This window comes from Bidens hawaiensis, unplaced genomic scaffold (assembly GCF_021521415.1).
Source record: "Bidens hawaiensis isolate Kalapana, Puna unplaced genomic scaffold, B.hawaiensis_p1.1 tig00002735_1, whole genome shotgun sequence".
Lineage (NCBI taxonomy): Eukaryota > Viridiplantae > Streptophyta > Magnoliopsida > Asterales > Asteraceae > Bidens > Bidens hawaiensis.
This window is the reverse complement of record NW_027491147.1, coordinates 837,247-851,365: the sequence shown is the minus strand read 5'-3', so window position 1 is coordinate 851,365 and position 14,119 is coordinate 837,247. Positions and strand designations below refer to the sequence as shown.

Below are 14,119 nucleotides of genomic sequence, written 5' to 3'. Positions count from 1 at the left end.
AAGTCTAAAACTTATATCTATGCTTAAAAAGTCCTGTCTATATATATATATCTTGGTAATAAAACCCTTGTCACAAGGGCATTTTAGTAATAAACATTTTCCATGGATCGAGCATCACCATGCATTATCATAAGATATATATACAAGGATGTTAACAGTATGTTATACACAAAGAATACCCTCTGCATGTGCCCCTTTCTCCCACACACCTCTCTCTCTCTCTCTCTAAAAATTCATATCTTTATATCTAAAATATAAAGATAAACTTGTAGGAAATCCACTAAAAGTTCAAATCAAATTAAACCTCTCTATTTCAATTTGTATGCAATCTTTACAAGAAACCAACACAAAATGGTTGAGTCTTCATCATCATCTTGGTCTCAAGTCCTTGTGAAACTCAAATTCTTTTCCAAAATCAAGCGGTTCGTCCACAAAACCTCCGGTAGCAAGCGACGTGACAACGAACATACACCGGTAGTGGATCACTTAGAAAGTGTTGATCATGATGATAATATAAATAATATTAGTAACAGTATTATTAATGATGATGAGAGTTCGATCTTGCAAAGGTCAGTAAAGAGGCTTCATTTTGGTAGCAAGGAAGAAAAGACGGCTGCGGCCCGAGAGATTAAGAGGCTGGCTGGAGATGACTTGAGTCGCCGGAAGTTGATGGCGGAGCTTGGTGTTATTCCACCGTTGGTGGCCATGGTTGGGTTGGAATACTCAATATCACATAGGAGGGTGGCTGTGCAAGCTTTAGTTGAACTTGCTAATGGCACTTGCACGTAAGTTATATTATTTTTATATTTTACGTTAAATACATAAAGCTTTACTTCGTTTTTACGTATTTTATAATTTTGATTTGTTATGATTATTATATGCATGTTAGTTTTAAGTTATACAAGAACAGTTAGTTAGGTATAATATAATTACATAATATGAATTTGTAGTGAAGTATAAATATTCTAATAGGGTTAAAGAGGTTAAATTACTTTAGTGGTTAAGTTAATTCGAGTTAGGTGCATCAAAAGTCTTTTTGTGTCTTAAGTTTGAAAAGGAATTTTTTTTATTATTTATTTAACTTCTTAAAAATATTAGTAAGTGAAGGTTGTTAAAAGAGTTTTTTAATGATCTAGATTAACTTAGGTAAAATAAATCGAGGAAAAGTTAAAGGAACGATTTTAAATGATTTAATTTTATAGAACAACTAAAGTAAGTAAGTGGCATTTCTAATTTTTTACTTCATTTCCACATAATGCCACTTAATTGGTTGTATAAAATATAACATATAGTATTGCTCAATAAAAAATTTTAAAACTAAACTAATTTAAGTTTTAGATAAATTATTGTGTTGGAAAATTATATGCTAATTATTTCATACAACTAATTTGTAGTAATATTTATTTATTTGAAAAATAGGAGGTGTATATATTTGTTAATATATAATTAATCAGTTGAATGGAAGATTAAGTCCAATCGTTCATGTGTTGTGTGGAGTTTTGGCTAAAAGTGGTATTACATTAATGGGACTAGAACCAACTCCACATATGGGAGCTAGTGGCCAACTTAATTTGACCTTTTAATACGAATATTCAAACATATGTAAAAGAAAATTTTATAAAAATATAAAACAGTAACCATTTTTTTGTTAAAATTTTGATTTGGACATCTTCCCTTTTTAAGATTTTATAGAGAAACATAGAAATACAATCTTAATAGTTAAAGAACTTATATTTATAACCTTATAATTATTTAGTTTGGTTTTTTAATTAGCGTCCACAAGTTGCATTGACTCTCCACTATAATCCACGATGGTAGGAATGAGTTGGAAGTGGAATAATAGCAGTTGTTAGGCAGACCATTTCTGATAAATATAATTTATGAGATCATGTTGTCTTAAAATATTATATATGGTTTTTAAGTGTTTGAATTCTCAACCCGATCATTTATTAAGCAAGAATTTGCATATTAAATTATTCGATAATAATCGTTGCCAAACGATTATTTATTCGATGTCATTGGTTAGCGGTGTATTAACAGAATTTCATATTTACCTGTAATGAATTCTTATCGTTTAGAAAACAAAATACCATATAAAAAACATAACATAAATACATAATATATACATAAAACATAATCATATAAACAAAATAAAAATTATATAATTGAGATATACTAAATATTTTTTAAAGATTCTTAAATGAGACAAAAAGCTGTACTGAAAACTGCATTTGTTGACATTATAACACTCGAACCTATATAGTTTTATATAATTGTTGACTTATTGGTGTCATAATGTTACTTGACTTCTTGTGGGTTGGAATTCATAGGCCATGATCATACGTACATTCATAAATACACAATATTATTTATATTTATTTCTGAATATAAAAGATTAAAGGGTGTGACAAAGTCTATTCTTTGCTTAAACAATCTTAATATTCTATTGTTATGTTTGATTTGCTAGGAACAAGGCTCTCATGGTGGAGGCAGGAATCTTATCGAAGTTATCTAAAAACATTAATGTTGATGAGTTAGCTAAACATGAATTCGCACAACTCGTCATGTCATTATCATCCCTAGTGAACGCTCAATTCCCTATCGATTCATCAAAGATTCTTCCACTAGTGTTGCATATGCTTGAGTCAAATTCAAGTGTTGACACCCAAATGTTATGTTTGGGCACATTGTATAATTTATCGACTGTAATAGAAAATGTTGGATCTCTAGCAAAGGATGAAGTTGTACACACTCTTTTGAAGTTGTCATCCATGAAAGAAGCATCCGAGAAAGCCCTTGCGATATTAGGGAATCTTGTGGTAACTTTAATGGGGAAAAAGGCCTTGGAGAGTAGCCCTATGGTGCCCGAATGTTTGATAGAGATTTTGACATGGGACGATAAATCAAAATCCCAAGAGTTGTCCGCGTATATTTTGATGATTTTAGCTCATCAAAGTTCATTACAAAGAACAAAAATGGCAGAGGGAGGAATCGTGCCCATTCTTCTTCAACTTGCGTTGTTAGGGAGCCCATTAGCTCAGAAAAGAGCTTTAAAGTTATTGCAATGGTTCAAAGACGAGAGACAAATGAAGATGGGCCCTCACTCGGGGCCACAATCAAGAAGGTTATCATTCAATTCACCAGCAAAGCATGACGATGCGGATGAAGGAAAAAAGTTGATGAAAAATATGGTCCGTCAAAGTTTATACAAGAATATGGAAAACATTACGCGTCATGCAAATGGCAACTCGGATTTAAATTCTAAGTTGAAACTATTGGTCATTAGTTCAAGTTCAAAGAGTTTGCCATATTAACTACATACAAAGAAAAAAAAAAGGAAAAAAAAACGATTTTACATCAACAGGAGTGCGCTATTTGTGCATCTTCTAATTTCTTTGTACATTAAGGGAGAAATATATGTTACTTTGGCGTACTAATGATCAAAATATATTTTTTGGCCATTGTTTTAACTACATTCGATTACCTTCCTGGTCCTATATCTAAATTGGCATTTTTATATGTAGTTAGTTTTAGGTTTAGTTATTGATTTTGTAACTAATGTCACATCTATAGATCACTGATTGTTCGCCTTAATTCCCAAATCTTATGGTTTTAAGGGGTTTTTTGGGGGTGCAAACACGAATACGACAAGAGAGAGTACTTGAGAGTTAAACTTTAATCTTGTTTGTGTGATTGTTAGTTAATATATTCTTCACATTTCATTATATAGTGTTTGAATCTTTGGTAATTAAACTCGTGTTTAGATTAAAGTGTACCAAACTAGCAATTGATATAAAGATAACTATAGCCTGGAGAGTTTGTCAAGAAGAATTGGAAGAACGCAAAGAAATGAAACGACTATAACATATGACTTAGGCAACATGTAATAGACGTGATGTCATTTCACCGCTTGTATTTGGGGAACCACAAGGCATGACGCTTTAAAACAGAGGAAACACGATTACTGAGACCCAAGCTTTGCAATAGAAAGTAAATTATTTCGTAAGACTCTTGAGAAGAAAGATATCTTGTTCATTGCGCAAATTTTTTAAATCAAAATCATAGCATTGATAGATGCCACCAAACTTATTATTAGGCCCACCACAAGATCCGGTCGGCCCATGTGATCCTAAATTGTTATTGAAATTGAAAAAGTTGTGATAGATGAGGGCATTAAACCCGCTTCCTGACCCAACCCAGGTGTATATAATTCAAAACCAAACCCGCTATACCTGACCCGTGGGTATGAACAAGGTTTTAGTTTCTTAGAGAAATTGTACCCAAACCCATAACCGAACCCACAGGAAGATGTTCAACTCTCCCGGATCCGACCCAGTCAAAACCTGATAAAAACCCGGCAAAACCGGTCAAAAACCTAACATACCCGGAACCGGTTCTTATCTGACCCGGTTCTTGACTTTGTTAACCAAACCCGAAACCAGTTCCTGAAACAACCACCCAGTTCGCCTACCTCTAGGCTATGACAAAACACCCAGATTCTCTTGTTCTTCTTACAAATCAGAAATTCTTGTATCCATCTTCACAAAATTAAACTCATAACTAAGGTTTAATCTATTTCAATATTGTTATCACAAGAAAGCGTTGAGCAAAATTTATTGACCAAAGACATCAAATTAGATATTCATCTTCAATTTTGATACCAAAGGCAATTGCTAAAATACTATTCATCATCTTCTCGAGTCAGTTGGCCGGGTTGGCAACGAGGTAAAAAAATACGCTCGCAATCACCATTGGACGTTTAGAATAGAAAATGCATGTAAAGCTGTTTATTTAAACCGCGAAAGATAGAAACAGAAGTTTTTCATCCCAACATCAAAAACATAATTTGCAGCAAATGACTCCACAGTCATACATGTATGTATTAAACTGTTTATATTATTTTTTTAAGACCTACTAGAGATCATGCAAACAAAGATGGATAAACTGTGGGAATCCACTTAGGCGTTTATGCAACTTTTTGAAATGATGAAACAGAAATTGCCAATCTTTAAAATCGTTCAATTCAACCCGAACCGATTTTTGTAAAAACTTTGACCCGAACCCATGCTAACAAATTACTTGGACCGCCTGCTTTTGCTAGGCATAGTGACAGTGACTCACAAGACCACACAAAATATAGGGATATAAACAAAGGAAAATGATATAAACTAGAGTCGCAAGATGGTTCGTTCGGGATAAATAAACTAAAGTTGGTCTGCTAAGACTTCGCTCTCTATTTAACAATAAAGAAAATCATGTTATGACCTGATCTGACCCACCCATTTTTGCTAGGCTTAGCAAAAACCATCAAATAAGACCCAAAAATGTATAATTTAAACGAGTACCAAAGCAAAGGTTACCTTTGACAAGATTCAAATAAGACCGAAAAATATATATAGTCGAGACGCCATTGCCAAGATTCAAAACCATCCCTACATAGGTCGGTATAAAAAAGCAGAATATATGTTGCAGTTTGTTAAACTCTAATAGTTACTAAAATCTGTCATGATCCTAAATCCAACGCATCAGAAAATCTCCATACCTTTGATTGTTCCATCATCCTACTTCTTCTTGGAGGGCTAGTTAGCTGATAAAATATGGGTACCTTGTTTCTTTTTGAACATAATTTCTTTTCCTTCATGAGGTAATCCCATCTGAATACTGGTATGGGCTTGATCTTCTTGCTGAAGAAGCTTCTCGTATGTAAACTGCAGGAAAAAAAGAAGAAATTGATGAAGGATAATATCTCTACTTAATTGCATTGCATTTATTTTAGAATAAATCCGATCCAATAAAAGGATAATGAAGATTTCATCAAATATTACCTTGACAACATCAGTTTGTTCTCCAAAATCAATTAAAGGAAAGGATGCTCCTAAAGTTAGAGATCGCGGACGACAACACCAAAGTACAGCATCCACAAAAGCGACATGAGCTGGTGATTCTTCGTGAGCGTAAAGTTGTATCTTAACATGCTCGAGTTCATAAGGTGGCAATTCATATGCCTTTGGCTTCAATATCTGTATGTATTTCTGCAAATGGAATGAATATAAACTTTGTGTTGAGATTCTTTTATATAAATGTTCACAGCAAATTAATTCATAAATTATTGATCAAAGAATCGAACCTCGCTATATTTGATGTAAATACACAAGTTCAAAACTTTAAATCCATTTTTCTTGTGGAAAAACTGCCTTAAATTCAGGAACAACCGAACGTCCATGAAATTGTTGAAATAACACTGCATACATGCTTTCAATTGGGTTGAATTGCTTAGCACAGTGTTGATTGAAGAAGGACTACAAGGGTAACGAAATACAACCAAATTGGGAGTACTCAACTCAATTTCTTCGAAATCAATTAAATGAAAGAGACAATATAACATAAGTTTCCTCAAGGAAGGGCTTGACAACTTGAGGTTCTTGAACTTATAATTAGCACACAAATACAAATTTTCGATTATAGGGAAGTTGGATAAGAAGTCGCTAAGATCATTCGAGGGACAACTATAGTAATAGATTGATGTCACCTTTTTGCATGCAGCCAGATTCATTTGTGGTACCACTCTTCCATAATTACCTTCTATGGTAAGAGTAGATAAATTTGGAGCTTCAATATCTATTCTGTCAACTAGAGTGTTATATTGTATCCAAACCACTCGAAAATTTTGATGCCTTTGGACACAAAGTCTTTTAAAACCATAACACCATCTAATATAGAAAAATTGTAGGAGAGAGCAACTGGCGATGAGATACGTGATCGCATCATCATCTATTCGGACGTTTGTGAGTGTCAAATGAATCAACGACTTGAACTTGATGTCATCAACCATCAAGGAAGAAGGCAACTCACAGCCTTGAATGCGCAACTCCATTAACACAGAAACGGACAAGAGTATGTTAGGAAAACGATACTTTGGGACATCTGCCAAGCTAGTAATATCAATATCCAAGTCCTTCACGCCTTTCTCAAGAACTAATTCAACGCATCTTTTAACAGTATCTAACTCTGCATGCTCCTGGATATTTGTAGTGACAATGAGCCTAAATGCGGGGACATTTTGAAGGCAAAATCTAGACACAGTATAGTCAACATGCTTAAAAAAACTTTCTCGAGAAACATGTACGTTGGTAAATTTAACCATAATGAAATCTAAAACCGGGAAGGAAGCAGTCAGATCAAACAACTTCTTAGATAACACACTCATTCGAACTATATGTGCACGAGGACCATCAAAAGTGTTACAATGAGTGAGTATGCGATGAATGATAGATTCAGGAAGCTCTGAAATGCGATCCACCACTCCAGTTTCACTAGGGTTTCCAACTACAAAATGGAAATCAATATCAAGATTCATGTCATCCAAAACAAATATCATATTTACATTTTGTGGAGATTATATTCAGGTGTGTGCAGTTCGCTTCGGTGTTTTGATCGAAAACCAAACCAAAAGCCGAATATTCGGTTTTTTTATTTTTCAAAACTGTTTGGTTTCGGTTTTCGGGTTCGATTCGGTTTTGAATAAGTTTTTTCAGTTTTGCTAACCGGACTAAAAACAGGGCAAAATACTAGACTCAATATATTGAATCTGAGCCGTATACTTTTTAACAAATATTAACTTTTCAATAAGTTAGTAAGTTACAAAAGTGTAACTTATTAACTTATCACTCTCACACCAAAATTAAACCAAAACACCCACCTTATTAGTTTTCAATAAGCTAATAAGTTATAAGTAGGCTAAAATAAGCAATCCCAAACACCCATGAAATATTTAGGGCTAACAAAAGGTGCTCAACATTCAAAATGACAGATTAAAAGTTATAAAATCAGTACAAACATTTAAAACCATTTAATCCCATCCAAATTAACAAAACATAACCGATTAACGTTAAAAATAAAATCAATATCCAAGTTAACAAAACATTTACCAATAGACGTGGTTTGTTAAATTCTACATGCACAACAACTAAAGCCATAGTATAAAATTACAAGTGCTTAAAAATAATAGGTTTGTTTTTTCGATTATTCACAAAACACGAAACCGAACCGTCGGCTTCTAACTCGGTTTAGTTTTTCTGTTCCGGGCTGGTTTTTTCGGTTCCGTGCACACTCCTATACTCATTATAGTACTCACCATTTACGCTTGGCAGAAGATGACTCATAATTTCACAAGGGTTTCCAACTACAAAATGGAAATGGAAATTAAAATTGAAATAAATATGAAAACCATGAAACAGTATTGATGTCAAATTTACCTTTTTCGCTTTCGAGGAGATGAAATATATCTCTAGATTCCAAACCCCTCTTTCACTTCATGTTTTACAGTTTGCAGACTATGAACGAACTCAAGTACACAACAGACAAAGGCCTCGGACACATGAACGAGAGTTTATTTATTTATAATATTTTTTTTTTTGGAATATCTAAGAAAGCCCAGTCAGTCACACAGGTACAAGTACAACCATAGACACAAATAAAACGTTCACGATTACAGATAGATAGAACTGGTGACCTGGCCTGTCATTAGCTACAGAGGAAACTCACAGTTCGAAGGTTCGTTATGTAAAGTCCTTGACTCGCACACGATATTTTATCACGAACGAAACATGAATTGGTGAGAGAATGTCATCCGGTACCGCTAGACCGCTTCTCAGTTTGATATTTTAAAAATGTTAAACATTCTAAAAATATAATTATTTTTCTGGATATTATTATATAAATAATATAAAATTTAAAGCCATAAAATTTTTATTAAAAGTATATAAATAAAATAACAACTAATATTAAAGCATTTTTAATTATTTTTATTATAAAGTGGATAAACAAATTCTCTTAACCCAAAAAATAACAATTGTTAATTGTTGACCAACTAATTATCATGCAGCGAAATTTTGTAACAGGTCGTAAAACTGATTGTAAAAGATTCGAGCTGACATGAGTTTGAGCTTGGAGTTAAAAAAGCATAAGATCAAGTCAACAAGCCGAGCCGAGCTTTGGCTTGGTTACAAAAACCAGCCAACTAAGGTTGTTTGAAAACAAGGTTTTTTCCTATATTTATTTGAGCTTTTTATCGTACGAGCTACGAGTCACGAGTTTTTGAACAACCCTAACAAGTCGATTCATCGTAATATTTTTTTTTGAAAATAATACTTATTTAAACCATTATGATTTTTTTTATTGCAACTTCGTGAATATGTTTTTGAGTTAAAATATGTAAATTTCAAGATAATTAATTCCAAACAATAATATTATATTCATAGCATACAAATATAAAATATACATTATATGATCAAATACATATATATCCATATAAAAGGTGTGTTTCATATATAATAAAACTAATGGAATAAAACATTACTAATAACGATTACAAAACACAAGAATAAAAGTGAAAATCTTAGTGGTATATGGTTTGGGAAACGGGTATAGGCTTCAGGTAATCAGAGAACGTATCATTCAATATCATGTTCGCCTCATACCCATAAAAGTGTAAAATTATTAAATGGCCAATCAAATATCAGAAAACTTGTCTCAAATGTTTTCGAGTATACCCGCCAGATTCAAATTTTTTTTCCATCCAAATAACTTAAGCCTGGATTACACCTATTACAATTTTTGTGTACAACGATCAAAACTATGCTTAAAATCTAGCAAGATTTTAGGACGAAGTCATAAGTAAAGACCAGAGAAACACAAATTGGGCATTATGGAAGTAGAACACGCCATTACACCAAAGCTACCATTATAGAAGCAATCATTTTTCTTCACGTTAAGCAGGCAACTTTTTAATACTGAACAAAATGATCAAATTACAACAAGTGGACAACAAGCTGCATTACCACCCTATTTTGAATAATAAAATTGATCATACTGAAACAAAATTATAGTTCATCGGTGGTCATTTTATCTCTGCAACAACTTTGAATTGTTCAATAGAGGATCCGTTGAAAGTTTTTTTTTTATTGTTCAATAGAGGATCCGTTGAACGTTTTTTTTTTATTTCGAGCCTTCCAGATACACCGGAATATTGATAACATTTATAACATATAATAATTCAAGATAAATACAATAACAATATTTTACAAAAATAAACAAAAATACTTATGTTAACTACCCCTTGATAAACAGACAACAACATATAGCGTTCACCCAGAGCAAAAACAAACATATACCATCTTCCCCTATCACATTAGGGTTTCTAGGGTTTACACTTCTCCACCCAAAACACCACCAACCATGGAACTCTCAAAGAAACGCAAAACCGAAGACAACGGCATCGTTCCATACACCACCACCGACACCACCACCACCACCACCACCGCCGCCGCCGCCGCCGTACAGCCGTCACCCACTCTCACCCCACAAGACGCCCGCAAAATCCTCGAACCCTTCACCAAAGACCAGCTTCTAGACGTCCTTCAAACCTTCATGGTCCGTGACGTGGCCGTGTTAGACGCCGTCCGTTCAATCGCCGATTCCGACCCAGTACAACGTAAACTCTTCGTACGAGGTATCGGCTGGGAGACAACCTCGGAGAAGCTAAGGTCTGTCTTTTCGGTGTACGGAGAACTCGATGAGGCGATTGTGATCACCGATAAGAACTCGGGTAAATCGAAAGGATACGGGTTTGTTACTTTTAAGCATATAGACGGTGCGATACTCGCGTTAAAAGACCCCAGCAAGAAAATTGACGGGAGGATTACCGTAGCGCAATTGGCCGCTGCCCGGGAGTCGGGGAACGTTGACGTGTCGATGCGGAAGATTTACGTGGGGAATGTGCCGTTTGAGATATCGAGTGAGAGGTTGTTGAGTCATTTTTCGAGTTACGGGGAGATTGAGGAAGGCCCGTTGGGGTTCGATAAGCAGTCGGGGAAGACGAAAGGGTTTGCGTTTTTTGTTTATAAGAGTGAGGAGGGTGCGAGGAACTCGTTGGTGGATCCGATTAAGAATATTGATGGGAGTCAGGTGATGTGTAAGATGGCGACGGATGGGAAGAAGGGGAAACCGGGTGGGGTTGGGGCGCAGGTGCCGACGGGACATGGTGATGGTGCTCCGCCTCCGATGCCGGGGTCTATGAATACGGGTTATGGTATGATTGCTCAATTGTTATGTTTTAATGTCTAAGCCCTTAGATATATCGTTTAATGTTTGAGTTTGTAACTCGTTATTTGAAATAACTTTGAAGTGATAGTTTTATGCTAATGGTGGATTACAGGAAGTTTAACAACGTATGGCAGTTATTCAAGCGGGCGGCCTCTGCCACATCAGAATCCACCAATGAATTCATCAGTACCTCCAGTTGGTGGTGGTGGCTATGGGAATCAAGGGCCACCTTCTTTTGGTGTCGGTAGTGGCGGCGGTTATGGTAGTGGCGGTTATAACAGTGGCGGATACGGCAGTGGATCACACTACGGAGGTGGGGATTATCCTGGGGTAAACAGTTACGGGACTTCTATGAATAGAATGCCACCGAGTTCAGGTGGAGGGTACCCTGATGGTGGTGGTTATGGTTTGTCTTCAGCTTATCCGACACAAATGCACCAGCCGCCGCCACCTGGACCGAGAGGTCCTCCCGGCCCGATGTATCATGGTGGACCCCCTTACTATTGAGGTAATTTCAGTATCAATATTATTTATTTTTTATTTTTGCACATTTTAGGTAAGTCTATTAATTGCTTGTTACTTGCATTAGTGGTCATCCTTGGCTGATGCTTTATACTATGCTAATTTTTAGTAGGTGAACTTACTTAGTTTCTAAACAATTACACCTGTATTTTTTATCATAAGACAAGTTTACAAATTGCTGAGTTTTACAATGTTCAATATGGTAATAGGTGTCACCTAACGTCATCTTTATCTCTTTAGGAAAGTTGTTCTTTTTATTGGTAAAAGAATAATAATTTGTTGAACGTCGTTCTCTATATTGTTTTTGGAAATTGTATGCTATATGCTACGATCATACATTGTTAACGAGTCACTTTTGTTAAATTTCTTGTTTGGGTAAGAACTTAAGCGTGGCTGAGGATGTGCTAATACAGTATACTATTGCATATTTGCATTACTGGTATATAGAATGAAACTAGTTTTAATTCTGGATCAATATGACCACTTTGTTCTTTTCTTGCTAGTATTTTTTCATGATTTTTGTGTTCCCGTGAAAGGTAGGCTTGTGTCATGGTTGGTATGGTGAGCTAATACATTGTGATTTTGCTAGTGCAGTTGGCTTGTATCCTTTTTGAGTCTATTTGTTTGCAATAATGCAGCAGTAATTGTTTTATGTGATATTTGTTGCCCCTTTGTATTAGGGGCTAAATGCTTTTCTCATCTGTTTTTTTTTTCTTTCTGAGCTTTTTTGGATACTTATTATTTTATGTGATTTTAGTTGGTGTGTGATCACACAAAAACTGTTTTTGCTTTCTTTTTCAGGCTTGTCAACATGCTTATTTTACCTGAATGGTGTTTTTGAAACTGAATAATGTTTGGTTGTTTCAGAACTTTAGGCAATTCACTTTTTACTTGAATGATACCCAAAAACTGATCGCACAGTGTTGTGCATCTGTTTTTATTTATTGAATTTTTAAATGAAAGTTATTTGTTCTAAAAATTCTCAACCAAATACACCAAAATTATACAAATTTTTATTTCGAGATTTTATAGTTGTTTTTTTGTGTGTTTGATTTCAATGTATTTTTGAGTAAGCTATATTATAATTTATCTAAAAGCTGTTTTCACTTTTCATCGGTCATAATTTTTTTTAAAAGCTGCAAGGACTGGTCAGTAATTGCACATTCCTTTGTTTGGATGCATATATTGGTGATAATGTTTGTTATGTTGGTAGATTGTTGAATGATGGATTGAGTTAAATGTGGTATCCAGGTGTATGAGATCTTGTTGGACTGCTTCGAGTGGTTTAAATGGTTATGGTGATTGCTGATTGGTCGATATTTCGACTGTTGCTGCTATCTGTCTTGAGTTGTTTTTCTTTCTTTTTGCTAGTATTATGCTTTAGATGTTATTATACCTTTTCTCTATGAAAGGTGTATAAGACTTGTTAGTATGTGCTTCTTATTTTTTAGCTGCTGCAGATTATGTGAATTTTTTTTACCAGATGTTAACCTTTGATATTCAGATTTGCTGCTTTTATATGCTTTCATAAAGTGGTTAACTTGATAAGTGTGTATTTTTGCTTGTGTAATTTTTCTTTCATCTGGGATAAGGTGCTGTTTGTTTATTAAGATATGAAATCTGAATTATGTTATGACCTTGTTTGTATAAATGTGTCCTTGTATTTGTAAATATTTGTTAAATAATATATCAAAAGCCAAATGCGAACTTGGTGTAACGCAAAACCACTTGTAATGATGATACAAATTGAGGGGTTCCAGGATTGGTTTGTTTTTTCGAGTTATTTGTGAGTTTCTATAAATTAATCTGTCTTTTGCATCCTAAATGTGGTTCAAGACAAGGATTGGTTGCTCAAAGTCTTGGGTTAGTTGTATGTTTTATATTCTTTTGAATCTGTAAATGCGGTTCAAGATCTGCTTGGCCATGTTACGTGAGATTATTAGTAAGCGCTAATTGCGGTTCTGTTGTAAATTAAAGTTGGAAGGTAATGATTTCACCAGATATTTGTTGACAATGACTATTTTGTTTTCAACCATTTTGGTAGCTCTATGATAACCTTCACTTGTTATCTAACGTGAATACCTTACTAGTGTTTAGTGTTTACTAGTGGTGATAAATTTATTTTGGAGCATCGGTCAGTGTAACAGATTTTGTTGGAGAATAGAATGAATGGAACTATTGAATTTTGTTAATTTTAACGTTTGTTTCAATAAATGGAATGAATGGATTCAACAAGTGTTGAATTTTCACTCTTGACTCGTCAGCTTCAAACGAGATTTAACATCAATGAAAACAATAGAGTAAATGAGTTTGCGTGCGGCTTAAATAACATTCTTGTACCCCTCCCCCCTCTCCTTCCCCTTTTCCCGCCCACCATCTTTAATTGCGATTGCTACTATTTTGGTTGAACAAGTTGGTGGATCACGCATTATGTTGAGGCAAGAAGAGTTAGTCAACATAGTTGATGTATCTGGTTATGATTATGGGAAAGTCG

The 14,119-nt window shown here is 34.6% G+C and overlaps 3 protein-coding genes across 3 annotated transcripts; 2 read left to right on the top strand and 1 right to left on the bottom strand.

Annotated features, from left to right (window-relative positions):
- Positions 1-268: 268 nt before the first annotated feature.
- LOC143620880 (U-box domain-containing protein 45-like) lies at positions 269-3,403 on the top strand. Its single transcript, XM_077092465.1, has 2 exons — positions 269-785; positions 2,468-3,403. The coding sequence occupies exons 1-2, from the start codon at positions 352-354 to the stop codon at positions 3,312-3,314; spliced, it is 1,281 nt and encodes a 426-aa protein (XP_076948580.1). The 5' UTR covers positions 269-351; the 3' UTR covers positions 3,315-3,403.
- Positions 3,404-5,579: 2,176 nt separating this feature from the next.
- Positions 5,580-8,354, bottom strand: LOC143620877 (F-box/FBD/LRR-repeat protein At5g44980-like). Its single transcript, XM_077092462.1, has 5 exons — positions 8,256-8,354; positions 8,135-8,182; positions 6,128-7,326; positions 5,826-6,032; positions 5,580-5,708 (listed from the first exon to the last, which is right to left on the bottom strand). The coding sequence occupies exons 2-5, from the start codon at positions 8,160-8,162 to the stop codon at positions 5,580-5,582; spliced, it is 1,563 nt and encodes a 520-aa protein (XP_076948577.1). The 5' UTR covers positions 8,163-8,182; positions 8,256-8,354.
- A 1,782-nt stretch (positions 8,355-10,136) lies between these two features.
- On the top strand, positions 10,137-13,740 carry LOC143620941 (UBP1-associated protein 2C-like). Its single transcript, XM_077092506.1, has 3 exons — positions 10,137-11,089; positions 11,216-11,611; positions 12,877-13,740. Exons 1-2 carry the CDS (start codon positions 10,237-10,239, stop codon positions 11,608-11,610), a joined length of 1,248 nt encoding a protein of 415 aa, XP_076948621.1. The 5' UTR covers positions 10,137-10,236; the 3' UTR covers position 11,611; positions 12,877-13,740.
- Positions 13,741-14,119: the final 379 nt, after the last annotated feature.

What these genes read in the sequence shown, in the direction of transcription:
- LOC143620880 (XM_077092465.1), top strand. Translation starts at nt 352, where the DNA reads ATGGTTGAGTCTTCATCATCATCTTGGTCTCAAGTCCTTGTGAAACTC. An exon ending in CTTGCTAATGGCACTTGCAC is followed by an intron (nt 786 to 2,467) that starts GTAAGTTATATT and finishes TTGATTTGCTAG; the next exon opens with GAACAAGGCTCTCATGGTGG.
- LOC143620877 (XM_077092462.1), bottom strand. Translation starts at nt 8,162, where the DNA reads ATGAGTCATCTTCTGCCAAGCGTAAATG. An exon ending in TTTACATCAAATATAGCGAG is followed by an intron (nt 6,033 to 6,127) that starts GTTCGATTCTTT and finishes TTCCATTTGCAG; the next exon opens with AAATACATACAGATATTGAA. An exon ending in AACAAACTGATGTTGTCAAG is followed by an intron (nt 5,709 to 5,825) that starts GTAATATTTGAT and finishes TTTTTCCTGCAG; the next exon opens with TTTACATACGAGAAGCTTCT.
- LOC143620941 (XM_077092506.1), top strand. Translation starts at nt 10,237, where the DNA reads ATGGAACTCTCAAAGAAACGCAAAACCGAAGACAACGGCATCGTTCCA. An exon ending in GTCTATGAATACGGGTTATG is followed by an intron (nt 11,090 to 11,215) that starts GTATGATTGCTC and finishes GGTGGATTACAG; the next exon opens with GAAGTTTAACAACGTATGGC.